The sequence below is a fragment of the Mus musculus genome, chromosome 18 (genome assembly GCF_000001635.26).
Source record: "Mus musculus strain C57BL/6J chromosome 18, GRCm38.p6 C57BL/6J".
NCBI classification, from domain to species: domain Eukaryota; kingdom Metazoa; phylum Chordata; class Mammalia; order Rodentia; family Muridae; genus Mus; species Mus musculus.
This window is the reverse complement of record NC_000084.6, coordinates 75,464,677-75,492,674: the sequence shown is the minus strand read 5'-3', so window position 1 is coordinate 75,492,674 and position 27,998 is coordinate 75,464,677. Positions and strand designations below refer to the sequence as shown.

The 27,998-nt window shown below is 46.6% G+C and overlaps 1 protein-coding gene and 1 long non-coding RNA gene across 9 annotated transcripts in view; one reads left to right on the top strand and one right to left on the bottom strand.

Annotated features, from left to right (window-relative positions):
* Positions 1–27,998, top strand: part of Ctif (CBP80/20-dependent translation initiation factor) — a 266,492-nt gene that overhangs the window by 205,022 nt on the left and 33,472 nt on the right. For all 6 annotated transcript variants that reach the window (NM_201354.2, XM_006525973.4, XM_006525967.4 and 3 more), the window contains one exon: positions 20,655–20,810. In NM_201354.2, the coding sequence (NP_958742.2) occupies positions 20,655–20,810 (156 nt within the window). The remainder of the gene's footprint in view (positions 1–20,654; positions 20,811–27,998) is intronic.
* Gm52357 lies at positions 2–27,746 on the bottom strand. Of its 3 annotated transcripts, XR_003952656.1 has the most exons (4): positions 27,238–27,746; positions 9,809–9,959; positions 9,082–9,699; positions 2–7,712 (listed from the first exon to the last, which is right to left on the bottom strand). It is a non-coding gene; the product is annotated as a predicted gene, 52357 (long non-coding RNA). The 3 variants fall into 3 exon arrangements; XR_003952654.1 differs by lacking the exon at positions 2–7,712 and having other exon boundaries at positions 8,873–9,699; XR_003952655.1 differs by lacking the exon at positions 2–7,712 and having other exon boundaries at positions 8,873–9,699; positions 9,814–9,959.

Genomic DNA, 27,998 nt, shown 5'->3' with positions numbered 1-27,998 from the left:
TTTAGGATTCTAGAACGTTCCAAAATATAAAACTTAAAATTTCCACATACTGAGTGCCATGTTGTAGCAAAGTGATCTGTAGGCATTTAGGTTTGACATTACTAGTTATCTAGAGATGGTTTAAAGTATACACAGGAGGATGTAACCGTTAGTCATAAACACAGTACCGTTTTATATAAAGGATTTGGATATCTTAAGGTTTGGACAACTATAGGAATACCAAAGAATGAAGGTGCCCAGGTAGGAGATAGTATGTTGGGTGGTCATGGGCTCCAGTGGACTTTTTAATAAATAGCCAAGTTGAAGTTCACCTTCATTGACTCCCCCACCCCCACCCCCCAAACACACACACATAAATGGCTTCCAGATACTTCTTTGAGGTCACTGCACAAATACAAAAGGAAGATGGAGTTGCTCAAAAATGGCCCAAATTCCTGGTTTAATTCCACCTATTCACCGTTCCGTGTGTTTCTAGAGAGATGGTTAAGCATATGGAAGATGTCTGACGTACTGTACTACTTAGTTCAGCTTACAGACAGGATCCCGAGAGGAACTCCCAGCCGCCCAAGAGCACTTAGTACCGGCAGTGAGAGATCAACACTTGAGTACAATTGGGGTCCCTTCTACCCCTGCTACCGTCTTCCCTGCTCTGCAACAGATTTTGTGCCATATCACTGCCTCTCTAGAAGAGAGAGGAAACCCAGACTTCTTTGGGATCCTTTGGACCTACCGATTAATGGCCCAAAGAATGTCTTCCAGGCCCCAAGAGGATACCGTGGGGTCTTGCTACCTCATTTATCCCATTTCCACTCCCTTAGCAGATCTGTTCCCTCTAAGCTAGGTACAGAGCTGAGACAGGGTGAGTCCTGAGTGAGGCTGAGTCACCCCAGACAAGGACAGTGTAGGTCTAGCACAGTCAAGATGGAAGGACAAAAGCTGAGCTAAGAGACACGAATGAAAAGTTAGGACCCTCGCCCAAGCCTGCATCTGACAAGCCAGGCCTCCGGTGCCTCCCCAGGGTAGAGGAGGGACTGTGAGGCCAGGAGAAGATGTGCTTTGACAGGCGGCTCTGGATAAGCAGGCTGATGGGCCTCTCTGTAGTCAACCTCTTGACATGGTGCATATAGGGACGTTAGGGATGCGGAGGGAAGTTTAGGGATGCTCGTCCCAGAATAGATTTAAAACTAGGGCAGCCTCACAGAGCACCTAAGCTGATTGAAAGCAGGTAGGATTGAAACAGATGCTTTCTGGAGATGCCTGTCAGACCCAAGTATGTCAAAACGCTGTAGGTTTTCCCCGATTGTTCAGCAGACCTCGGGGCACAGCTTAGGACGTTCATTCCCCCTGGGCTCCTTGTACATACTGCATTAGAACCAGCATCTGACAGAGGAGCACCAGACAGACCCACCAGTGTCCACAGAAGGAGAGACCCAAGGCAGGTGGGGCAGGGTGTAGATGAGTGGACAGATGATGCTTGTAGCACTACCTGTCCTCCAGATGAGCTGGCTCTGGTTCTGGGAGGGCATTGGTAACCACGTGGAAATCCTAAGTGGTTAGTCTTCCCTTCACTCCCTGCATCAGTGGATGTTACTGTCACTTTAAGAGTGAGCCATGGTCTGGAAGCCCATTCTGGCCCACTATTTTGGTCCCCCGTGGCAAAGTTAGTTTTTGCAGAAGAGACCATGACATGCTTCTTCATGGGAAGTTCACCGGGACACATGACTGACATTCTCTGGTACCAAGGCCCCCTCAGAGTCCCCTCGACTCTGCTGAATGTCTAACCTTCTACCCAACTTGATTTCTCCAAGTGTCCAGGGGTCTTGATAACTTGTGGCTTTTGAGACATGGGTTGACTTGGAAAGTTGTAACAAAACTGCTGTCTTCTGGATCCCCCAATCAGGTTCTGCCCTTGAGGACAGGTACCTTCCTCTTTGACAATGGAGAATTCCATGTGAGGTAGTATTTCAGACTTTTAAGAGAAACCCTAATTTTTGTGTGTGTAAGAGTTGAATGTTTGTAGGAAATGGAAATCCACACCCCCCCCAACATGAGCTCGAGCCCCATCTTGGAAAGGCCAAGCCATCTGGTGTCCGTAGCCCTCCATCAGGTATCATGGTACCTATGGTATAAGTCATCGGTACTGTAGATTGTCAGGAAAACAACCATGACAGACTAGTGTCAAAAAAGGCAAAATATTTCATATCTAAAATATGATTTTAGATCAACAGGAGTCTGTGGAAGAGGAAGTTGGCTGAGACCATTACAGCAGAAAGCTAATCTGCATGAACAGAAGGCAGAGGCCACCTGACTATCTGATGGCACCTAATATCTATGCCCAGACACTCCAATGTGTGTACCTCATAGCCACCCAAGCCATCCCTGGGGAAAACTCAGAGCAGACGCCAATTCACACTCTCAGTTTCTGGAATAGGCGATAGTACTCCCTGAAAGCCCCAAGATTGTGGATATATAAGGGGTCTTGGGAGCTAGTGGTTTTATCTTAGTGAGAAGTGTGGCTTAGGGTCCTGCATGACAGTTTGCATCAGATGTGCTCAGCCTGAGGAAAGTTACTGTGTCCTTATCAAAGTGTCCCCAGAGCCACCACTATTTCCTATAATGGTTTACCCTAGGGGAGTCAAAAACCTCTGGATTCTTGCCTGCAGAGCCTCCTGTCTATAGAGTCCTGCTTCTCTCACAAAAAGGCAAGTTTCAAATCGGCTGAGATGGGCCAGCATGACTTGTTGTGGATATGTGTCCTGTAGTTTGACTGGTAACTTCATGGAGAGACAGCCTTTCTAGCAGAGGAGGGCTGACAGCATGGCCTCGGGTGCTATGGCATTCCCAGGTGAGAGATGCCCAAGAGGGTCTCCATTGAAGCATCACCCCTTGGAGTGAGGCCTGCCCTTGTGGATCTGAAGCTGCCCTCTCTCCCTCTAGGATAGGAATTGGATGCTTAGAGTTCATGTGAGAAGTGGTGGGGTACATCTTATGAACTGCTGGGCAGAGGGACCTCAGCAAGGCCAGGTGACCTGCCAGAGCTTACCTAGCTCTCTGCACTGTCCTTGGGTACTTACTAAGGACGTCAGCCCTGTGTTGGGCAGGGCCAACTTCACGTGGAAGGAGTAAGCAGACCTCTGCCCACGGTTACAGCATGGCATGACGTGGAGGAACAGCACTTCCTCTGTGGGCAGCGGAGCCAGCACCCCTAGGGGCATGCTGGGCCAGGAGGTGCCAGACACTACCCATCCCTCCAGCTTCCTGTCCCCTTCTTCTGCAGGCCTAGGAGGGAGTTGCGGTTATTTTTATCTGAGGACACTGGAGTGGGAGGTATTTGTCAGCATCATCTGGTAAAGGCAATTGAATTGTCTGTGGTGCTAAGCATGCGAGGCTGTTCACATTTAAAAATACAGTTGGACCCGTGACAGCTGATGTGTTCATAGTGCTGACATCACAACCTAAACCCAGACGGTCGGATCCTGAGCCCAGCCTTTCAGAAAGCCATGGTTCTGTGTCTGCCATCTATGGAAGAGGAAAAAATGGTCACAGTCTCTAGGTTGCCGGTAGGGCAGGTAATCTCCACCCTATCCTGGGGTGTTGGATCTGACAGTGCAGTCACTGGACATGCCAGTACATGCTACATGCAGCCCCCATGTCTCTAAGGACAGTTTCAGCGTGTCGCTGCGGAGGACCTTACATTAAAGTTTCCTTATTGGGTGTGATACCTAACATTTTCCCAGTGTTTCTGAGTCTTACCGTGTTCCAAGAGGCGGCCTCACCAGGGCTGTGGGAGTGTGTGTCCTTGACTGTTTTCTGTTGCTATAACAAAATGAAGCAAACTCATTTATGGACATCTTTCTTCAGCTCACGGTTCTGAAGCCGGAAGGCGAAGAGGAGGGAATGGCCTTTACTGAGGGGCTTCGTGCTACCTTGTTAGATGACAGAAGACTTCAGGGCAAGCGAGCTCATGAGGAAAGAAAGTGTGAGGTAGACTCCCTGTAACAGGCAGTTCTCACATGGCCTCACCGTCTGTCTTATTCTATTGCCGTGCAGAGACACCATGACAGTGGCAACTCTTATAAAGGAAAGCATTTAGTTAGGGCTGGCTTACCATTTCTGAGGTTCAGACCATTATCATCATGGCGGGAAGCCTGGTGGCATGCAGGCAGCCATGGAGCTGTGGAAGTAGCAGAGAGTGCTACATCTGGATCGGCAGGCAGCAGGAAGAGACAGAGACTCACTGGCCAAGCTTGAATGTCTAAGACCTTAAATCCCACCCCCTGTGACACACTTCCTCCTACAAGATCACATCTACTCCAACAAGGCCACACCTCCTAATAATGCCACTCCCTATGGGCTTATGGGGGCCGTTTTATTCAAACTATTATATCACCTCTGTGAAAAGGCATCAGGCCCATAATAACCAATGCTCAAAGACCCTACTTCCAACATCAAATTTAACTTGCAAACAGATTTCAACAGGAATCTTTTTTGTTGCTGTTATTGTTGTTCTTTTTGAGGGGAGCTATTTTATTTATTTACACTTCAAATATTAACCCCTTTCCCAGTTTCTCGCCCCCGGAAAACCCCTATTCCATGCCCCCTCCCCCTGCTTCTATGAGGGTGCTCCCACACCCACCCACTCACTCCCACCTCACTGCCCTGACATTCTCCTACACTGGGGCATCGAGCCTTCACAGGATCAAGGGCCTCTCCTCCCATTGATGCCAGACAAGGCCATCCTCTGTTATATATGCAGCTGAAGCCATGTGTACTCTTTGGTTGGTGTCAACAGGAGTCTTAAAGGGGACAGTCATAGTCTGTTGCAACGCTGCCTGTCTCTAGACAGTGGATTTCTTCGGGGGTCATTGTGTCTCCAGCAGACACAGTGCTAAAGGGGATGAGAATGGCGCTTTGACTGGCACCAAACTGATAGAGGCCTCCAAAGCACTGGGTCAGCTCCCCTCAGAAAGCGATAAACCTAGACTTAAGTCTCAGCAATGTCACTGTGAGGCGAAGCTGCACAGACTCAAGGCAGATGTGGCCTTTCTCACCACTCAGCGTGTGTCCTGCCAGGAGGCACCCTGGTTACAAAAGCAGGGACTTGAAAGAATAAATGATACCAGTAGGCAGCATTGAGTCACATGACTACATGACTGTTCACTGTGTCTGTCAGCAATGCATGTCATGAAAGGCCAAGCCAAGCTGGGACTTAGTAACCTAGTCAGCAAGGTGTGATCTCTGGCCATAAACACGAACACCCAGCTTCGCTGAGTGTTCTCTCTTCTCCCAATATGATTGGGTATCTGTGGTCCCATTCAACCTTCACAACAAATTATGGGCCCAATAGGATTTATCCTATTGGATAACCAAACTAAGACCAAATGAGGGAAATAATTTGCCCAAAAGTTACAATGTCCCAAGATAATGTTTCCTGATCTCTCAACCGAAGCATCTCTTAATGAGGATAGCAACCCCTTTCTGATCTCTTCTTGGGTCTCCAGATGGGTACCCAGTGGGGCCTCTCTTCCATGTGCACAAATGCAAGTGAGACTCTGAAGAAACATGGGATACATTTCCCATCCCAGCAGCTACGTTTCCCTTAAGACATTTTCTTGGGCTGGAGAGATGGCTCAGCAGTTAAGAGCACTGGCTGCTCTTCCTAGAGGACCTGGTGCAATTCCTAGCACCCACGTGGCAGCTCACAACTGCCTTTAACTCTAGTTTCAGGGAATCTGATACCCTCACACATATATATCTATATCTGTGTATACATATAGGCAAAACACCAATGTGCATACAAACCAAATCTTTGATAGCTCAAAGCCAGTATCAACTAGTTTTGGGTTTTTTTGTTTGTTTGTTTTTGTTTTTTTTGTTTTTTTCCTGCTTCTCTGGTATTTTACCAAAGCTAAGCAAGAAGTCTATCCCATAGAAAGGGGACCAGAAAACTACCTCCCTCCTATGCAGAAACATCTTTCCCTTGGACCTGCCATTCTTCCTGCCTCCGACATTTACTCCTCCAGTTAATGCATTAGTGCTTGCTGAGGGCCTGTGTTCTCCTACCTAAAGGATGGATATTGGCACACAAACCAGTGGTCAGATTCCCTGGAGTTTGCAGGTCCCATGCAGGAGGCACTGAGCCTACACAGACGCACGCATGGAGCGTCATACCATGTGCCATGCAAGAGCAGGCTGTAACAAGAGTGAAGGCCCTGCTTAGAGAAGATGGAGGTGGTGGCAGGAAAAGAGAATAGCCAACGATAACATGGAGCCAGTTTCCTAGGAGCCAAAGGAGGAAGGAAGGCTCTGGCACCCTAGAACGCTCCGAAACCAGTCCACTTACCCAGGCATTCACTTAGTATATCCATCATAGGGATTATCTTGAAGGCCGCCACTCTCCTGCCTCTGATCTGCTAGACATGTGAGAGGGGCAGCGAGGAAGAAGACATCCAAGTGATTTACAGTTTAGCCAAGGAGATAGTGTATGCACGCAGAAACTAGTGCTAACCGTAGCCCTCAGGCTTGCTGGCCCTGTACCCTAAGTCTCCAGTATTAACAACTGTGTGCTGGTCTAATGCCTCTCTGCCAATCCGACATCAATCCCCACCATGCCTGGCCAAGAGATGTGCATTCTCTCCACATCTGATTCAGTTGTGTAACAGAACTTTGTATGGGGACATGCACGTCTAATCACTCTAGATAGGGAGTCCACCATAGTCCATAGTATGGACACACCAATGTCCAGCTTAGCGAAGCAATCCGTTATTGGGGTTATTTAGGGAATGTGGGTGCGGAGTTACTTACAGGGGCAGAAATGACTCAAAGACAGCTGTATCTCCAAAGCCCACCCCAGCATGAGTGACAGCTCACAAAGTGGGGAACCTGGAGTGCAGTGCACAGCCTGTAGGCAGCTCAGCAGGTTGGAGAGGGTTCTTCTCCAGGTGTTGGTCTAACCTCTTCCAGGCAGTTTGGCTGGTTTCTGCTTCTTCTGGGCAGCTGGCCTGGTCTCAGAGTCTTCGGGGCTCTTGGCTTTTGTTGCTTACTCTGGCTAAGAAGGGCCTAGTGAGTCTAAGTCTGGTCAATTTCAAGGACTTCCTGAAGCTCCTTGGAGTTTGCCTTCCTGTTTTGAGTTTCCCTGAAGAGGGAGATGCTTCAATCTTCAGGGGACCTTACACAACAGCTTCCTTTCCACACAAGGAGATTAGGTTCACTGGGAGTCAGGTGAGGAGTCTGTTCCAGGCCTGCTTGGCTTTTACGTTATGGTATGTATTTTGATACACAGTGGTTTGCATGCCTCTTTTTTTCCACAGTAGTATTTCTTTTTCTTTTTTCTTTTTTTAAAGATTTATTTATTATTATATCTAAGTACACTGTAGCTGTCCTCAGATGCACCAGAAGAGGGCGTCAGATCTCATTACAGACGGTTGTGAGCTACCATGTGGTTCCTGGGATTTGAACTCAGGACCTTCAGAAGAGCAGTCGGTACTCTTAACCACTGAGTCATCTTTCCAGCCCAGTATTTATGTTTCAAACTCAGCCTAGGGTGTATGTGCAGCCCTTTGATACAGACCCTCTAGCCTCTGGAACCCTGGGAACCGGGAATTATGATTCTACTCACCCACTGCCCCTCACGCATCTGGTTTTCAGATTAGAACTCAGGACTCATCAAGGTGGCTTGAGCACCCCCTTAGGTGCACCCCGATCCTGCCAGCCTGTACAGAGCAGAACATCACCATGTCCAGTTGAGTAGGTGCAAACGTACACATTTTATTAGAGGTCTGCTCAGATGGAGCCAGCACAAGCATGGCCAGCTGTGTCTTTGAAGACCGGGCCATACAAACCAACATCCCCAGCTCCCAAGCCTGTTGGCCCTCCCCAAGCCTGCAAACGTTGTGTCCTTTTTCCTCTTCCCAGCTGTTTCTGAATGAGCCTCACCCAGGCCTATTGCTTAACTGTCACCCGGGAAACATTCTAGGATATGGCTTGCTACAAAGATGTGTACACTTCCTTTGGAACTTCTTCAAGGGATAATGCCTTGTAACTGTTAGCGTGACTTTTGAAGACTTCATTTGCGGTAGAGTTTAACGTCACGGGTGGGTTTGGACTAAGGACTGAGTCATTCTGGAATCCCCAGTATACGCCAGATCTTTTCATGAGCATTACGAGGGGTTTTCTCAAACTCTATAAATAGTTTAATAACGCCTGTATAATCATCTATTTTTACCACTAACCTTCGGGACAGTTTCAGCAGCAATTGGGCTGTAGCAAAAGGATTTCTGAAGTCCTTCAGTTACCAGTAGCTCCTAAGGCATGGCTTGTAACTAGCACAACAGCAGATTCCCAGGTAGCATCCCTACCTGGGGTTGGAGATCCAGGCCACTGAGTAAAACCCAGTGCTGGTGGAACTCTGAGAGAAAGCTCTAGTAAGGTCTGAGGGAGGACCTGGCTTCCTACCCAACTCAAAATTCCTCATACAGAACTCTGTCCATATTTGGCTGCTGCCTGACTCAGTTTCTCACATTAGAGAATGGGTATCATTGTTATTATGTATTCAGAGGAGGCCAGTTCAGACTCACATCACTCCATTGCCTACGTATCTTTGGATATGAGCTTCCTATCATACAGATGATAGCTCCACAGTTAAGAGCACCTACTGCTCTTTCAGAAGTTCCTGAGTTCAATTCCCAGCAACCACACAGTGGCTCACAACCATCTGTAATAGGATCTGATGCCCTCTTCTGCTGTGTCTGAAGACAGCTATAGTGTACTCGCATACAGAAAATAAATAAATAAATAAATAAATCTTTTTTTAAAGAGAGAGAGAAAGAAAGAAAGAAAGGAAGGAAGGAAGGAAGGAAGGAAGGAAGGAAGGAAGGAAGGACAAAAGGAAGGAAGGAAGAAAGAAAAGGCAAAGGCACAGACGATTAGGTAACTTTGCCTTTATTTTGCAATTGGCTTGCTCCTTAGACTGACCACACACACACACACACACACACACACACACACACACTTGTGCACACACACGCACACTGGCCATATTCCCCATCCCTCAGTGAATTTGGCAAGAAGGCTGACTCTCACCTATTTGTCCTGGTCCCTGGTAAACACCTGACTCTAGGCTGTTGGCCACTGTCCTAGCAAGATGAGAGTCCAACAGGGAGGAACCCTGATTCAAGAGACAGCAACCCAGACCTTTCTTCAAGGGAACCTGGAAAGAAGAACAGGATAGGGGTAGCCTGCCACCGTGTTCATGAGAAGGCCTGTTTTAAAGTTTACCTCAAGGAGTAGAAAGCAGAGCCAGGCTTCTGTTCCTCCTGCCAACCTCAGACAGTGGTCAGACCCAGGTAGCTGACCATTCCCACCCCAGTGAGATGCCAAGTGGTAGAGCCAGGTAAACATGGAGAGGGCACCATAAGAATGCACACAGTAGGACAGTCATAGCCACTTTGGACTGACAGTGAGACAGTTGCCCCCTGCTCTGTGGACCTCTATGCCCTGGGCTGGTTACCTGTAGCTATGTCTTCCCTGTAGCGGAGGCAGGTGCCACTGTATCTGAGTATATATCATCATCATATTCAGACAGCTCAGCTCTCTCCTCTGGTTCCGCTGAAAGGAAAACTTCCAGCCCTGTGGAGGGCTTCTCAAGGCCATAGCCACAGCAGGTGCTGGCTCCCCTTGCCTGAGAATGAGGCTTCACGCCTGCATAAGTGTGAGACAGAATTCCCACTGAATCAGCCCGGCTTCTCGGCTTCTCCCGCACCCCAGCACCACTCCCCCGCCCTGCTGCCATCAGCAGGGCCCAGCCTACCTGACCTGATTTCACCAACTGAAATAGTCTGGGTGCTCACAGCCCGGGACAGTTGGAAATGTCTCTAGAATGATCTAGCATCATCTGGAAGGGGCTGATGGCATTTCCCAGCCACGGTGTGGGGTGTGGGTCCTTACCCTGGAGGCAAGCCCTAGGAAGAAAGCATTCACAACCTTAGTACCAAGAGCCAGCGGTCTCAGAGAACGTCTCCAGTCATTAAAGGGGCATCTGGGGCATATTGTGTGTGTGTGTGTGTTGATTAGAACAGACTCAAGAGCATTCTTATGGAATTCTTTTTTGTTTGTTAGGTGACATCGAACCACAGTTACAACAGCACATAGAAGTCTTGATACGTTGACCACCAGGAGAGTTTGAGGCATATGTGACAGCCACCTGATGGTGACTGTGTTTGCAGTGGCTTTACTGTCTCTGTCCTTTATCCAGGGGTCTACAGCTACCCTGTAGACCTACACAGAAAGGCTGCGAGACCTAGGGCTGGCCAATCAATGCCTTCATAAGTGCATGATCGGTCTGAAGGAGGGCCATGTGTAAAGCAGAGCCAGTCACAACCCCACTCCGACTTTTGGGGATTGGCTAGTAGGAGAGAGGGGCTCTCTGTCTTCTTCTAGGCCCACATCATTATAAAAGACAGTAGGGCCTGCTAGAAGCCACCTTTGCTGTGTCAGTCAGAGGCCCTTGTTATGGTAGAGAGTATACAGTAGGCGTATACACTAGGCAGAAGCTAGAGAGTATATAGTAGGTGTATACACTAGGCAGAAGCCTCTTTGGCAGAGCAGTTCTGACATTGTGGCTTTGCCCTGTGTTTCCTGTGACTACATCTCTGGACCCTGCTTAAGGAAGCCCATTGAAGCCCTGTGTGCCCGTTTTCATTTGCAAAGATTCTGTCACTGACAAGTGAAACCCATAAGTGTCATGGTTCAGAGCAGAGTGAAGCATTGAAGTCACCAGGAGCTGTTATTGGGTGATGGGTGTGGGTCAAATGTAATGGGGAAAGAGCCAGGTTTTATGATAAGAAATGATATACAGAAACCCAGCCAGTGGCTCAGGGCTAACAGATATAAGAAATCCAAGGCAAGCAACCAGTCTTTGGCAGAGGCCACAATCCTTTGTTCACACCAGTCTTCTGGGATACCTTCTCCTACAGACACAATAATGAACAAAGTAGGTAACTGCCAGAGTCCGAGCTCTATTCTGTAACATCCTGGCCAGATGTGGTATCCATGTCCCCAAAGACTAAACCAACGCCACCATCCAGATCTAGGAGGTGGCCAAGGTGACCAGCTTAGAGTCCAGCAGTTGCGTCCCTTGACTGGAACCTTCCAGAAAGAGGAAATGTCAAAGTCTAGGGAAGGCTTTGGTAGACAGGATGGCTCGGGAGACTTCTCCCAGAAAGCCCTGCCACTTATTAAATGCCTTCTGGGTGCCAGATACATGACACATGGCACTCTTGATACCAAAGAGAACAGGCTGACTTGATCAGACTAATGCTAAGCCCTGGGGAGCCCTACTACATGCTTCCTTGAGTAGATATGAGAAAGCAGAGGTCTGTCTGAGATCCAAGCTAGGTCCCCTTTTCCCCTCCTGACACCATAGCCTAGGGAAGGCAGCCAGTGCCACCCAACTCTCTGTTCCAACTCTGCTCCCTCATACTGAGTAATAGTGATTCTTCTCTGAGGACAGGAGCCTATTATGTCAAAGGGGTCTATTGTTACATGAATCAGTTCTTTTTGTCACCAGTCACAGAAACCAACTTCAAGTAGCTTAACATCCCCAAGTCTTGAGGATTCTAAAGCATTAAGTCCCAAGAGAAATGGGAACTAGAACAGTGGGCTCTTCTGGGGCCAGAAATGACCTGATTTGTGCTAGCATCCCTGGTCTCTGAGAAGACCTAAGCTTGGAGATCCCCTCCCCTCTTTACTGTTGATGCCTCTGGCATAAGGAAAGACTTCCATGGGGCTTTTGAGCAGGAGCCTCCTTCCCTGGGCTTCCCCAATGATAATGACTTGGTTGGGACAACAGCTTTCTCCTGGGTGCAGGTGGCAGGGCCTGGGCTGAGATGTAGAGCCAGAGCAATGAGGAGACACTTGAGTTTCTGTGGGCAAGTGAGGAATACAGACTTGACAAGCAGTCCAAAGGAGAAATTCCAGGTGGGAGGAAGTGACCAGAATCACAGGTGACTACAGACACACACGTACACGTATACACACACACACGTACACACACATACACACACATGCACACACACACATATGCACACACACATACATACATTCACATACACACACGTACACACACACGTATACACACATGCACACACATGCACACACACACACACACACCCATATGCACACACACACATACATACATTCACATACACACACGTACACACACATGTACACACACACACGTACACACACGTACACACACATGCACACACATATACACATGTACACACGCACATACACACACATGCATGCATGCATGCACACACACTCACGCACATACACACACGTACACACACATACACACATATACATACATGTACACACACGTACACACATACATACACACACGTACACATATGCACGCACACACATACGCACACTCACACACATACACACACAGCATAGCACAGTGGTGTGACCTTCCATGCAGCAACATAGAGAAAGGAAACAGTCTAAGACTGGGCAGAGGAACAGCAAATGTCGACAGTATAGCCCACCAAAGTGAAATGTACCGTGAGTCATACCTAGCACACGCTGGCATGGAGAGATGTAGGTAAGAAGTGAGAGAGGGAAACTAGCAGACACACAAAGCAAAGGAAAGGTGAGCTGGGCAAACATCCTCCTTTCTACTCTCAAATCTTGGGTGAAAGGATGAGCATCAGCCTGGGCGTCTCACCGAAGAGATGCCCAGTCACTTGTCATAGAGCAGTTATCTGTCCAGTTAGCACTCAACAACTGAGCACCTCCCATAAACCAGGTACAACCCCCGAGGCATGGCGTGGACCCCTGTCCTGTGAGTTCCTGGCTAAGGGTCAGTAGATCCTTAGCCTGTGTCAGATGACAAGAGAAGTAGGGATGAGTAGGGTGCGGTGGGGGTTAACGGGGGTTGCTTTTGTAAGCAGACAGTCAGAGGGACCCGACTCAGGAGAGTTGGGAGGAGAACCCTGGAGGAAGAAAAAGTCGGAGTCAGAAAAAAAAAAAAAAGAAAAAAAAGAAAAAAGAAAGGAGTGAATTCTAGTTGAGCATTTCTTTCCTCTTTCCAATATAAAAAACTGTATCCAATAACTCATTTTAGCTCCCACCAGTTACATGGAAGAATGTCAGAGCCGCTGATACTGGACAGCCCTGAGTTGCCCACATCCCCCATCCCGGACACACACACTCCCCATTACCTACCTCTCCCACATCCATCCCAACTTTACAAGGGGAAAAAAAAACTTCCTGCCAGCAGTTACTAACAGAGTACTTTATCCCCAGCCCTCCCGGAGGTAGGGGGTGTGGCTGCGAGGCTGCAGTATACCTCGGAACAGAAGCACTTTAGCCACTGGGGAAGTCCAGTTTGGATGGGCAGCTCTCCCTTGGTCAATTGTTTTTTAAAAAGTGAGACCAGTGTGCAGGGTGCAGGGTTGTCTGTCAGCCTCAGGAAGTGCAAAAATATACTGTGGTCCTTACGCCAGCCACCCCCACCCCCACCCCTGTCCCCGCTACAGCATCATCGTCCTGCTGTGGCTGGCCTGCCCACAGGGGTCGAGTGGGTAGGGGAACTGTGTTTTCCCCCCACTCTGCCTGTACACAGCTGTTTTTGGCTTGGCCACAGAATTCTACCACACCAGAGTTCATGTGGTTATCCAGAGTGGGAAGAATTTCCCAGAATGCCTTGAGAAACCTGAGACACTGAATGGCTTTCAGGGCTTATTGATGTGGCTGTGCGCAGGAAATAGCAGTACGTCAATAAATAGTTTTAGGCAGGAAACCGGGCTTAAATGGTAGCCTTGGAGTTTGGGGAAAGGCACCAGGGGTTGCTGGGAGGGAGCCTGCCTGTCAGATGAGAACCTAGAGCCAAATAGCAGACTTTGAAATAACTGCCCCTGAGCTGAGAGGCCCCTTGCTGCTCTTGGATGTAAGAGGCTGAGGTTAGGGGCAGAGTCAAGACCCAAGGACAGGCCTGTCTCAGCTGGCAGAAAGGGGCTCTTTGTGTAAAGAGGGAAGCTGGCAACTTCTAACACTTGTCAGGAAGAGACACACAGCCTGTAGGTGAGGTGTCAGGAGGAGACACACAGGCGAGGCTCCGGCCTCTAGGTGAGGCCTGTTCACACCCCATCTGGTAGAAATCAGTGAATCAGTGCCAGCTGCCAATCACCCCAAGACTTCCACTGTCCTACTTTTAAAAGGAGAAAGGGGGGAGGGGTCAAGGAAAGCAACCATCACACTCAGTACCTGTTTTTCTGGTTATGAAAAGAAATGATTATAGAAATTTAGAAAAAGCCATAAATACAAGAAAGAATAAAGGCCACTCCCAGTTCCACCTTTTGGAAGCCACCATATTAAACATTTTTGAACAGTCCTTTTAAAAGCTGTATCTGTGGATAATAATATATACTATCTGTTTTCATTTAGTGTTAGACAAACATTGTCTCGTACTTCTATACATTTTTTTATAAATTTCTTTTTCCTTTTTCTTTCTTTTTTCCTGTTTGTTTGTTTGTTTGTTTGTTTGTTTGTTTGTTTGAAACAGGGTCTCTGTAACAGTGGCTGTCCTAGAATGTACTCTGTAGACTAGGCTGGCCTTGAACTCACAGTGCTGGGATCAAAGGTATAGACCAGACAAGCCAAACCTCGTGGTCATCACTGATTCAACCATTGTCTGACTGGCTGCTCAGACTCTTGACTCTTGACTTTTTATGTTAAGCCTGTTTCAAGGTATCTTTACATTCAGTTTATGTGTGCTCACACACATGCACGTGTCGTAGCTTGTATGTGAAGGTCAGAGGGCAGCTCGTAGGAAACATCGCTTTCCTTCCACCATGTGGAATCGAACTTAGATAGTCAGACTTGGAGGCAAGCTCCTTTGCTCCATGAGCCCTCTTGTTGGCCCCTGAAGAATACTTTTCCCGTCCTCATTATTACTTCATGATAGACACCCAGAGGTGCAATTGCCAGACGACTGTTAAGGTTAATTAAGGTTCCTCAGGAAAAATGTATACTGCCCATATATAAGAAAAATGTATACTGCCCATATATAAGAATTGCTCTTAATCTTCACCAACACTGATGGTTAAAATTTTTACTCTATAGCAGACAGATGAAAGTGTAGTTTCATTCATTTAACTACTACCAGTATTAAGTTTGTGTTCTTTGGAGATTTTCCTGAGGCAGGATCTCCCTATGTAGCTCAAGCTGACCTAAAACTTGCAACGAATCTTCTCTGCCTCTGTCTCAGACTTACAGATCTGAACCACTGTGCACAGCCATTTCTACATACTTATTGGCAATTTTTTGTTTTGACCAGTAGCCCACCTCTTAATGTCCTCTATATTTGTCTATGGTAGGCTTGGTGCTGTTGTTACAAATTTGAACATCCTATATATCACTGGTTCTTAACCTTCCTAATGCCAGGATCCTTCAATACTGTTCCTCACTGTGTGGTGGCACCACCACCACCACCACCACCACCATAAAATTATTTTATTGTGACTTCATAGCTGTGCAATCTTGCTACTGTTATGAATTGTTATATAAGTATCTGATATGCAGGATATCTGATATGTGACCCCTGTGAAAGGGTCGTTTGACCCCAAGGTTGAGAACTGCTGCTATATATTAAGCAATTACCCTCCGTCCTATTTCCTGATGGCCTGATATCTCCCTCATCAGTAGCTGTTTTGTGCGGCCTCTGCTGCTTCCCTGTAAAGCCCACCTCTCTCCACCCAGAAGTGTGATTTCACTCCACTTCACTCTCTTCAGGTTTTTATTTTTCTCAGTTGGCTTTTTACTCCTCCTAGAGTTCACCGTAGGGTGCGGGATGAAGGGCAACTGTAGATTCTTTCCTCCCTGATATCGGAAAGCCGTGGTCCTGATGCTGTATCTCCTCTACCTCTGATTTGTGGCCCTCTGGGGATCATATGATAAACCCTTGTGGATGCCAAATTTGCTTCTGGGCTGTCTGATCTAGCTCTCCATGCTTGGTCAGTCCCATGGCCTTTTAATTATTAAGGCTTTGGAATAAATTAAAAGTAATACAGCCCTTTCCAATTTTTGTTGTGTCTTGACTAGGGACTTTTCCTTATTATTCTTTCAAGTTACTTTTAAGGTCATTTTTTTTAATCAAGTCTTTATATCCATTGCCCTTGCTCCCTCACACACAGACAGACAGACAGACAGACAGACAGACACACACACACACAAGCTCATGTTAGGCTTTTATAAATTAGTTTTTGATCATTAAAACATCTCACTGGTAAATTGTGTCAGGAAAGCAAGCTGTTGACTTTATTATATATTAATTTAATATCTAGATACTCATATTAATTAGTTACTAAACCCTGATTAATCTTTATTAGAGGTTCTCTTGGGTTTTTCATACATATAATCTAATAATTTTCTCTCTCCTTCCACCCATGGGCATTGCCACTGTTTTTCAGTCAGACCCCTCGATGTAATAGATTGCATTTATAGATTTCCTGATGCTAAATCATTACAGCCTTCCTGGGATGAAAGTGTACTTGTTATAATGGGTCTACTCGCTGGCATTTCATTTAGGACTGCCCCATCCATCCACATTAGAGAGGTCAGCCAGTGCGCTTCCTTGTTTATGACTGACTGCGAGATGTCGCCTGTAAATGACCAGCTGGCAAGCCCCCCTTTCCTGAGCCTTTTGGGTTCGTTTCCAAATGACAACAATTATCTCGCTTTTCAAATAAGCTTGGATGAATTTCCCTATTAAAAAGTCATAACTTTAGAGACCTCCCTATAAAGGTAATTCTTTCATAATTTGATTTTAGTTCATGTCTTTTCATCCTTCCTGGTCTTGAGTTCTTCCCTTTTTTTTCAGTAACGTAGATGATATTTATTTTTCTGAAGCATTCGCTGCATGCGTCTTTCGACTTTAACAGAGTCAGATTTGACCCTGCCTTACCTTCTTCCATATTGGTTTTCATAGTAAATCTTTTCTAATCCTTCCTTCTGGCTTTTGTATGCAATTTTCTTTTTTTATTTTCTAATTAATTTCCAGTTTTGTCTATATTGTGTTCTTTCCTCTATCTTCTTTAGCTAATGATGGTTTTCTAATTCCTTTGGAGAGAGTTTTGGATAACACAGTCTGCTAGAAGTACAACGTAGCCTCCTCACACACTTCTAAATGGAATTAGAGGTTCTACTTCATCTAGTATATCCAAAATTTCAGCACAGACTCAACTTTTTAAAAATATTTGTTTTATGCGCACATGCGTAAGTGTGGATACACACATGTGGGTGAAGATGACTGTGATGGCATCAGATTCCCATGGAGCTGGGGCTACCGGCAGTTGTGAGCCACCAAATGGGGCTGGAGGTGTACTCAGATTCTCTGCAAGAGTTATTAACTGCTGAGCTATCTCTCTGGCCCTACCCAACCCTTTTTAAATGACAGGTTTTACATTCTTTTTTCCATACTGTGTCCTCAAAACCATTGTCACTTCATAAGTAAACACACTGTTCAGTGAGCCCCTTTAAGCATTCAGCGTCCACACGTGACTAGTAGCTATCACACTGGAGAACATGGGTTAGCACGCCGAGTTCTCTTCTTTTGTTTAATACCCAGCAGTCAGTTGAATAGTCAGTAAACATGTTGACCTCTCAGTGTAGCTTGAACCACATCCCACAAGTGTTTTGTTGATGGTGGCTTGGTTTTTGGTTTTTGTTTTTGTTTTTGAGACAGGATCTCTTTAAGTAGCCTTCCCTAGCTGTCCTGGAACACTCTATGTAGACTAGGCTGGCCTTGAATTCACAGAGAACTGTCTGCTTCTGACACTACATCGGGTGACAATGTTATGTTTGAGAAATTATAGTAGAATCAATTCTCTATGTGAATTGTCCTAATTTAGATGTATTAATTATATTACTCAAATCACCAAAGTAATTCATCCTGGGCCATGTACTTTGCCAGAGACATCATTGCCTTAACATCCCAGTGTAATGTGTTCCAGGTTCTCCTTGCCTCAATAGCTTTCGCTACATTTTGAGTCTGTCCTGTTATCTATTTATTATAAATTGTATTTTATCTTTGTATGTAATTATAGCTTTATCTTTTTTTTAAAAACCCACTGATTTTATTACTAATTTAGTTCTCTTCGTGTTTGTCCATAGCTAATTTGACTTGCTCATTATTTAATATACCCTGTTTTCAGTATGCTACTGGTTCCTAATGTTTATCTTTTTAACGCACAGTTTTTACATTTATTTATTGTTGGGGGCAGAGCACACACATGCCACAGTGTGCACGTGGAAGTCAGAAGATCACCTGCCAGGCTCCATTCTGTCCTTCCAACCTGCAGATCTCAGGGGTTGAACGTGGTTGCAAATGTCTTTCACCCACTGAGTCATCTTGCCGATCCAGTTTTAATATTCTTCAAACACAGTTTTACTGTCTTCAAATGCTGTCTTCAAAAATCAATTTTTCTCTGATTAGCAAGCTAAGGGAAAAACGATTGACATAAGAATCTTCAGGGTATAAGTTAGGAAGTGAAGGTCACCTTTTAGTCTTCCATTCGTTCACTGTCTCACGGTCTTAGCCAGTCCTTTGTAATTGGATTTTGAATTATTAACTAACTACTACTATGGAATTATTATTTAGGTTGAATTTTAAAAATTAGAATTGAGCCAACCATTGGTGGCACATGCTTTTAATCCCAGCACTCAGGAGGCAGAGGCAGTCAGATCTGTGAGTCCAAGGCCAACCTGATCTACAGAGCAAGTTCCAGGATAGCCAGGGCTACACAGAGAAACCCTATCTCAATAAGGTTAAAAAAAAAAAGCCAAAATGAATTTTTTAAATAAAAATTGAATATCTTCTCATCTAAAAATTTTTCCTGGCTTTTGATTAACTCTTTAAAAAACACCCTTTAACTGGCTTATTTGGACTTAACGAAGTTAAGTCTGCCTGGTTTCAATTTCCCCTCCTGTTCTTCTATGGCATGATTCCCTCTGAAGTGAGGTATATATTTTGCCGGCTGGAACATTCATTCAAGAAAGTTTTAATTTTTTTTTTTGCTTTTAATAAGATAATATAAAAATTGCCATTTCAACTACCTTCAGTGCACCACTTGACAATGTAAAATGTTAAATACACATTGTTGGACAGACTTCCCCCAAAACCTCTTCTTCTTACAAAGCTGAGACCCTGCTGACCCCGTGCCTCCTTTCTCAGCACTTGGCGGTTTCTGTTCTGCTTCCTGCAATGTCCCCTGACTGCCTGAGGCCCTTGTCTGCATCTCAGAATCCTAGCCTTCATCAAGACTGATTTACAGTTAGGAACACTCCTACTTTTGAGCTGCCATAATCAGTTTACCAGAATTGGCTGACGGCAATGAACCTCTTGTGAAGGTAGTTCAGGGTAAACATGCTTTATCATGGCCCCTTGTGTATTGCCTGGTCCATAGCACAATGATATTCTTAAAAGAAGAATTAATAAACAGATGGATGGATGGATGCATGCATGGATGGATGCATGTATGGATGCATGGATGCATGGATGGATGCATAGGTGGATGCATGGATGGATGAACAGACAGGCAGATGAATGGATGGATTAATGGATGGATGGATGGGTGGATGGATGGATAGATGGATGGGTGGATGAATGGATAGATGGAATGGATGGATGAATGGATAGATGGAATGGATGGATGAATGAATGAACGAACGGACGGACGGACAGATGGACGGATGGATGGATGGATGGATGGATGGATGGATGGATGGATGGATGACTGAGTGAATGAACAGGCAGACAGATGGACAGATGGATGGGTAGACGGGTGGACAGAGAGATGGATAGACAGACAGATGGATAGATAAGTGAGTGAGTTCATGAAGACTTTAGATTCTCCTGGTGGGTGGACATGCTGGCTCAACACTGGCCATGAAAGCCTGGTGACCTGAGTCTGACCCCTCCAAGCCAGGTGTAAGGGGAAGGCGAGAACTAACTCCACAGTCATCCCCTGACCTCCACACCATGGCACATACACCGCACACACATGCGCACACACCAAATATTAATAAATTAACAGTGTTTTCTATTATGTGCTAGGCAGTAGTGAGCAGGAGTTGTACTTCTGCTTTGAGCCTAGCACAAGGGCTAAAGTGGGCCTTAGTTGTAGACTGCAGATCTGTATGGGCCAGTGGCATTCTCCTTCACTCCCTGAGAGGATGGTGATTTGAGAGTCAGACAAAGGAGGTGAACTGAACTGAACTTAGAGATAATGAATGTGAGAAAGGTGCCATTCCCAACACACACACACACACACACACACACACACACACACACACACACACACACTCACCTCAACGACCACCATATACATCCCCAGCCCATAGTCTTAGGGACATCCAGCCCAGGCTGAGAGACATCTGTGAAGGAGGAAGATGGCCAAGTCAGAGCAACTCACAGAAGAGGAGCTTGTCCCCCAACCCAGGGTAACCGGAAGTGGTGGTTCCTAGCCTCATTTTAAACCCAAGTCCGCCCTTGTGCTGTGCTGGGATCCTGGGACCCAGCTGGTGCTGCCCGGGCCCCTCCCAGCCCCTCCCAGCCCCAGTGAGGTTGACGTTCTCTTGTGCCTCCACAGAAGGACTTCACTGTGCGGGAGGAGCTGCAGCAACAGGATGTGGAGCGCTGGCTGGGCTTCATCACCTTCCTGTGTGAGGTGTTCGGCACCATGCGGAGCAGCACTGGCGAGCCCTTCCGAGTGCTGGTGTGCCCCATCTACACGTGCCTCCGGGAGGTAAGAGCAAAGTGTGCCCCATCTACACGTGCCTCCGGGAGGTAAGAGCAAAGTGTGCCCCGTCTACGCGTGCCTCTAGGAGGTAAGAGCAAAGGCTGCGCATGACCTCGGTACTGCCCTGCCCACCTGTCGGTACTAAAGGAAGCCCTGCGCATATACCTTGGAGAGAGACACAGGAGAGCAATGGAGTTGGGTTACAGATACAAGAATGACTTCCCCATGCCTTAAGAAATAAGCCTTGACTCAGACTTCAGTAATCTTAAATTTTAGTTGAAGAGGTTTACGGTGTTATATCACTGAATGGATCTTTGGACTTGGTTGGTTTACCACTGATTTTTTTTTCCTTTAATGTTTTGCTTCTAAAATTTAACTTTAAAAGTAATAAATAGGGGGTGGTGTGATGGCTCAGCAGATAAGAGCACTCACTGCTCTAAAGATTCAGGTTTAAGTTCAGTTCCAAGCACCCACGTGGGGCAGTTCACAACCACGTGTAACTCCAGTGCCCTCTTGTGGCCTCTCTGGGCACTGCCACGGGCAGTGTGCACAAACTCATCGTACATATAAGAATAAAAGTTTTTAAAATAATAAAATAAGAGAAGCCAAGAGACTTTGGAGACGGGAGTTTGGGGTGCTTGCTCCTTCACACATAAAAGCTCACTCTGAAAGGTCATCTGTGGCTGGTTGGGGGACAGAAGTAGACACTGGGAAGCCGACTGGAAGCCAGGTAGCAGGGAAACATCCCAGCTCCCACTAGGAGGGATCGAGCCAAGGGTGGGGCTCTAGCATCCTTAAGAGCAGCAGCCTTCAGGATTGGCTGATAGGGGATGGAAGGGAGGGAGATAGGATGGAGGTCCTATTTCCCAGCCACATGGCCACATCCCCTGGGATGTGAGACTCAGAAAGAAAATCACTGTGGGGATGAGAGCCAGGAATTAGGCCTCTGGACATCTATTTGGGTCACTTGTTGACTCTCCTCAAAGGCAGTCCTGAGGGTAGTTGGCAGAAAGATCTAAAGTGCCACGAAGGGCCCCATGGGGAGTAAGGAAACTACTTCTGTCAGGCATGTATGGGCACCTGAGGCTAAAGGCAAGACAAGGGTGATATTACCCAGTAAGAGAGAACAAACAGGGAGATGGTACAGTCATGTGTAGAGGAGAGAGGAAGAGGAGGTAAGTCGGGATTTGACGCCTCCAGAGAGCTCCAGAAGAGCAAGTGAAAGGCATGCCAGCATCCTTCAGAGGGGGCTGGTACTAGTCCTGACTCCACCCATCCCAGTCCTGACTCCACCCATCCCTGTCCTCTCCTTCCCTGGCAGCCCTTAGCTTCCACCAGGACACGGGGAAGGGATGGGTGAAGAACCAAAGGTCCTCGATGGAGAAGTGGCAAGAAGAGGGGTCCTGGAGCTCTGGCAGAGAGACCAGCAGTGTGGGCAGGTTCTTCAGACCATGTTCTGAAAAAAAAAAAGCTATGAGAAAAATGGACTGAAAGGAAAGGAGCAGCATCAAGAGGCATGCTTAGTTTTTAATTGACTATAATAAGCAGTGTGAACAAAATGAGAATGCGCTTGTGTTTGGCGAGCATCCCCTAATAGGACGGTGGTATGCTCATCCCAGCCTAAAGCAGAGCTTACATCCCCTCGGGTCACTTTTGAACCCACAGCACTGAGCTGCTCTATGCTGGTGGTCTCTGTTTCCTTATGAATATGCTTGACTTTAGAGATGCCTCAGTCATCCAGTTCACAGCCACCCCTGACTTGATTTTACTCTTCGGGGGGCCTCAGTTCAGAGGACCACGGGCAGCTTGGCCTTTTGTGTCCCTTCGGAGTGAGCAGAAAGTGCCCCCTTCTCAGAGGCTCACTCCTTTCCACGTGGCCATGAGCCACCTCCACATAAGGGACAGTGACCTGGGGCTGTGACCTGGATTTCCCGATTCCTTCTGCATGATCTGGGCCCCTCCTCCTGCTGTTGTCACCTGCTCCTCCAGCAGGAAGCAGGACTGTTGGGAGTGCTGGCCCTGGCTGCTGGGAGATTTTTCACACCACCTAAGGTAGTGCAAACTCTGTGGTGTGAGATCCGGAAGGTGCCAAGAGGTCTGTATAGGCGGGGAGCAGTGAGTGAGGCCTTCCTCTGTGCACACTTGTTGAATGAGTTAAGTTTTGCAGGAGGGACATTTTGACAAGCACAGAACCACACTGCTCTCATGGTCAACTTGAGTGGTGAGCCATCTATCTGTCTGTCTATCTATCTATGCCTTTCCGCATTTTGTACAAAAGGAAATCAGAGAGCCACTACTAGGGTCCAGCTACCCGCTGCCTTGCAGTCACATTCGCCCAGGTTTTGGCTGTACCCTCTTGGGGAAGAAATAGGGCACTCTGGGCTTTTCTCAATTGCAAAAAAAAAAAAAAAAAAGTCTCACAGCACTACAGCACTTTGAGTGAGGAAAAAACATTTAAAGGAGGAAAAATTGTGATTTTAGAAGGTTCAGTCCATGGTCATCTGGCTCTGTTGTTTTTGAGCCTGTGGTGAGCCAGAAGCATCACGGAGGAAGGGGCATGAAGAAGTAAAACTGCTTACCCTGTGGCAGCCAGGAAGCAAAAAGAATAAGAAAGAGGAAGGCGCCAAGATGGAGACATACATGTGTGTGTGTTTTCCCATGTGCCTTCTCGACTTCCTCTTCACATCCTGTGTTTGCTTAACATGTTCTTTTCAGCTTACTCTCTTCGGATAGGAGATGGTACTGTGGGTAAAGCACTTGCAAATTCAAGGACTGGAGTTCAGATTCCTCACACCCATTTCAAAGCAGATGTGGCACAGCTGTAACCCAGTGCCGGGGAGGCAGAGATGGGGTTCCCTGGAGCCAGCTGGTTAGAGCTAGACTAGCCAAGTCCGCAAGCTCTAGGTCTATTGAGAGATCCTGCCTCAGTTAACAAGATGGGAAGTAATCAAGAAAGACACCCAACATCAACCCCTGACCTCCACATACATACTCGCATGCATGTGAACACACATATACGTACATGCACAACACACATATGTACACACACACATGCACACGTGAAAAAAATTAACATCATAATGCTGACATTTACAGGAGATCTTCCTTCTTAACAGATCCTTAAATGTAAATATGGTGGTATTTTCTATATACGGAACACAGAGCAGACCTCCAGACTCATTTATCTACCCAACTGCAGCATTTATACCCACTGGTGAGCAAAGAGCTCCCACTTCACCTCCCTCAGCCTTCTGAAACCATCTCTCCGTTCTCTGACTCAGTCAATTTGATGATCTTAGGCACCTGATGAATTAGCATGGTTTCTGTTCCTACCATACCAGATGTTGAATGTTTTGTCTTTAAAAAAAAAAAAAAAAGGAAGATTTATTTATGTATTTATTTAGCTTACAGTTTGGGAGGCTACAAGTCCAAACTCCATGGTACCAGGTCCTGAAACTCCATCATGCCATAGTGGGTGGCACATAAGAAAGATCACAGAACAGTGACAGGGAGCCAGGGAGTGATGCAGAGGTCAGTGGTCAGGCCTGCTCTTTTTATGACAACTGGAGAACTCGCCACAGTGTTCACCCCTTAGGGGATAGTCTCACACACACACACACACACACACACACACATACACACACAGGATCTGATTTCTTCTCATTATGCCTCCCTCTTCTGAAAGGTTCTATGCTGACTCCCAACACTGCCACACTAAAGCCCAAGCTTCCAACACACAAACTCTTAAAGAACAAACTACTCCAGACCATAGCACCTGATAGGACTGGAGCCATGCAGTAGTAATTACTCTCCTTGGCTGGCTTGTTTGACTGAGTGTAATATCCTTTAGGCTCATCCACATAGCTGGTATTAAGGGATTTGACCTTTTGAACACTGGATAAATGTTCAAGTCTGTATGCGCACCATGTCTTCTGCACTCAGGCACTGATGGCCAGTCCAATTGTTTGTCACCATATGGTTCTTGTGACCACTACTGCGGTGAACATCGGAATGGGTGCAGAAATGTCTGGAAACCATGATTTCGGGTCATCTAAATAAACCCAGGGATGTGGTTCTGTTTAGAATCTGCTGAGCCTGGGTACAGTTCTCTACAGCCTTATTTTACATTCCACAAACATCATACAGGGGTTCCTGGTTTGCTGCAGCCTCACCAGTCCCTGTTTTGTGATCATAGGTACTAATGAAATAGCTCACTGTTTGGATTAACATTTTCCTAGTGGCTGATATTGAATATCTCCTCCTATACCTGCCAGCCATCTGCCATGAGTTCTTGGGTGAAATGTCTATTCAAACCCTTTACCTACTTTCTGGCTCTGTTCCTAGGTTTTCTGCCATTGAGTCCTAGAAATGTCATAGACCAGTGGTTCTCAACCTGTAGGTTTCAGGCCTCTTTGGTGACTGAATGACCCTTTCACAGGAATTGCCTAAGACCACCAGATAACACAGATATTTACGTTACAATTCATAACAGTAGCAAAAAAAAATACAGTTATGAAGTAGCAATGAAAATAGTTTTATGGTTGGGGGTCAGTAGAGCATGATCTGTATTAAAGGGTCGCAGCATCAGGAAGGTTGAGAACTGCTGCCTTAGATGATTTGGGCATTGCCACTTTACTTGATGTCTGGTCTATAATATTCCCTCCCATTGCATGAGCTGTCGCTCACTTGGTGGATCATCTCCTTTCCTGTGCAGAAGGGTTTGGGGTTGACGTAAGTCTACTTGGCTGGTTTTGCTTCACAGCCTATATTTGTAGTTACACCTCAAACCCAAGGCTGGGTCCATGTCAAACATCTGGTCACCGTGTTTTCCAATAGTTTTATGGTTTCAGAGTCTTGCCGGTGTTTAATCTATGTTATTACTCATATAGAGTGAGGTAGGGTCCAGTTTCATTCTTCTGTATGTGGGATTCCCCAACACCGCTTACTGAGAGACTGTCTTTCCCCTTTGTTGAGGCTCAGTCAGTATGTAACTTTATTCCCATTCATGCATCTAGAAGTCTGTTTTTATGCCAGGATCATGCTGTTTGGTTACTGTAGCTTTGTAATATATTCTGAAGTCAGGGTCCATGGCACCTTTAATTTTGTTCTCTGGCCAATATTGCTTTAGTCATTTTGGGGCTTTTTTGTGGTTCCATTTGAATTTTAGAATTTTTAAACTATTTCTGTAAAATTGAGAGGCTGTGAGTCTTATATAGATTGTGTTGAATCTTTGCAGCGTTGTGGTTGCTTGGTGTAGACATTTGCGAGATACTAAACCTTCCGATCCAAGATCACAGTCAAGGATACTCGCTATATATTCATATTAAGCATAGTTCTAGAAGTCACCAGAAGAATGAGATAGGAAACATGAATAAAAGGCACCCTCATCCAAAAGGAAGACGGGAAACTGTCCCTATTTACAGGCAACATGATCTTATATATATAAAACATTTAGTTGGGCATGGTGGCTCTCTCTGGTGATCTTAACTCTGGACAAGCTAAGACAGTAGAATCATGAGTTCCAGGACAGCTCAGACGATAGAGCAAGACTGAATCAAAAAATTCTGTAGATATCCTTCAAAAAACTGTCTCAAGCCAGGCATGGTGGCACACACCATTAGTCCCAGTACTCAAAGGCAAGTGGATCTCTGTAAGTTTGAGGCCAGCCTGATCTACATAACAAATTCCAGACCACCCAAGGCTGCATGGCGAGACTTCATCTCTAAATAAATAAATAAAATAAAATAAACAAATTCAATAAAGTCCCATGATGCAAAACCAACTTGCCTTTCTACATACTGATAATGAACTATGCAGGAAGGAAATTAAGGCCACAATCCCATTTACAATCCCATTCAAAAGATTAAAATGCCTGGACTAAACTTAACTCATAGTAAAGTAAAAGATTTACACACTGAGAACTATAAAACATTGTAAAAAGACTCTAGAAGTCACAACTTGTAAGACACCCCATTAGCCTTAACAGAACTCTCAGTGTACAGTCACCTAGCCCAGGACCTTAGGCAAAGTGACTGGGAGGGCTCCACACTCGGGAACTTCCAGCGACTGACCCGACTGACCGAGTTGGAGTATGGCAGGGTCTCCCCCGTGGCAGCTGGCTTCTCTGGGCCAGCCTGGCCCAGCTGGGTCTGGTTGGTCCTGCACCTTTCAGCTATGACCTTCAAGGCTCACTATTCAGCCCCTCTGTGCCACCAATCACCTTCTGGCCTCAGGAGCGTGTTTTCTAGACTCCCTTGGGTGATTATTAAACGCCTCCCGCTGGGCCCCTTACTTGAAGGGCTTGATTGGAAATTCCTGTGGCAGGGGAATTTTTCAACAAAGCTTTGTGCCTGCAGTCTCCTCACTTCCTTCCCTCCCCCAAACATCCTACCTTCCCTCTCTCATCCCCAGCCTATCTCTATTGGTAACTCACCTCCTGCCCTCCTCAGAATCCTGCAGCCACAGACACAGGTCAGGAGTGGAGCAAAGGAGTTGAGGCAGGGATTGGGGGGCACTCTGCCTGGAATCCTTCATACCTGTAGTACCCCTCAGCTTGTCCCCTCCACCTGTCCCTCCATGCGTGGTGGCCCCGAGGGGTCTGCCTGTGAAGAGAGAGCCCTCACAGACCAGCAAGCAGCAAGCTGGGCTGCCAGAGGAGGCAGACAGGCACAGTGGGGGGAACAGAGGGCAGTAAGTCAGGCTCCTCAGGAAATGAAACTGCTCTGTGCAACAATGAGGGAGACACTCTCTGAACTTTGTGCGTGAGTGAGCATTCGATTGCTCGCATTGTTTTGGCTCCGGGGAAATCTGACCTCGGGAAAGGCCGAGCTGAGGTGGGTGTGGGTAGTAATGCAGGATATTCCTCAAGGGCACCTTGCCAGGAGGACCTGACTTCCCAGAGCAGGGGGAGGGGTCTGCTTGGCAGCCTAGCTGGGGCCAAAAGAAGCCCAAGGTAGGCTGGGCTCTGGGCTCCCCTCGGGGAGGGGAGATTTATTGGCTGGATCCATGGGAAATGATCTTCACCCTGCACCTCTGGAAGGTTTACAAAATGGCTAATTCCCAAATCAGCCCTTGACCCTCTCCCTCACCCAGTAAAACCAAACTTCCTGGGGATGGATGGGGTTGGGCTGTGGGGATGGAAGCTTTCCAAGTTGATTCTGGGCTGTGGCCATGGTTAAGTGACAGGAGCCCCCC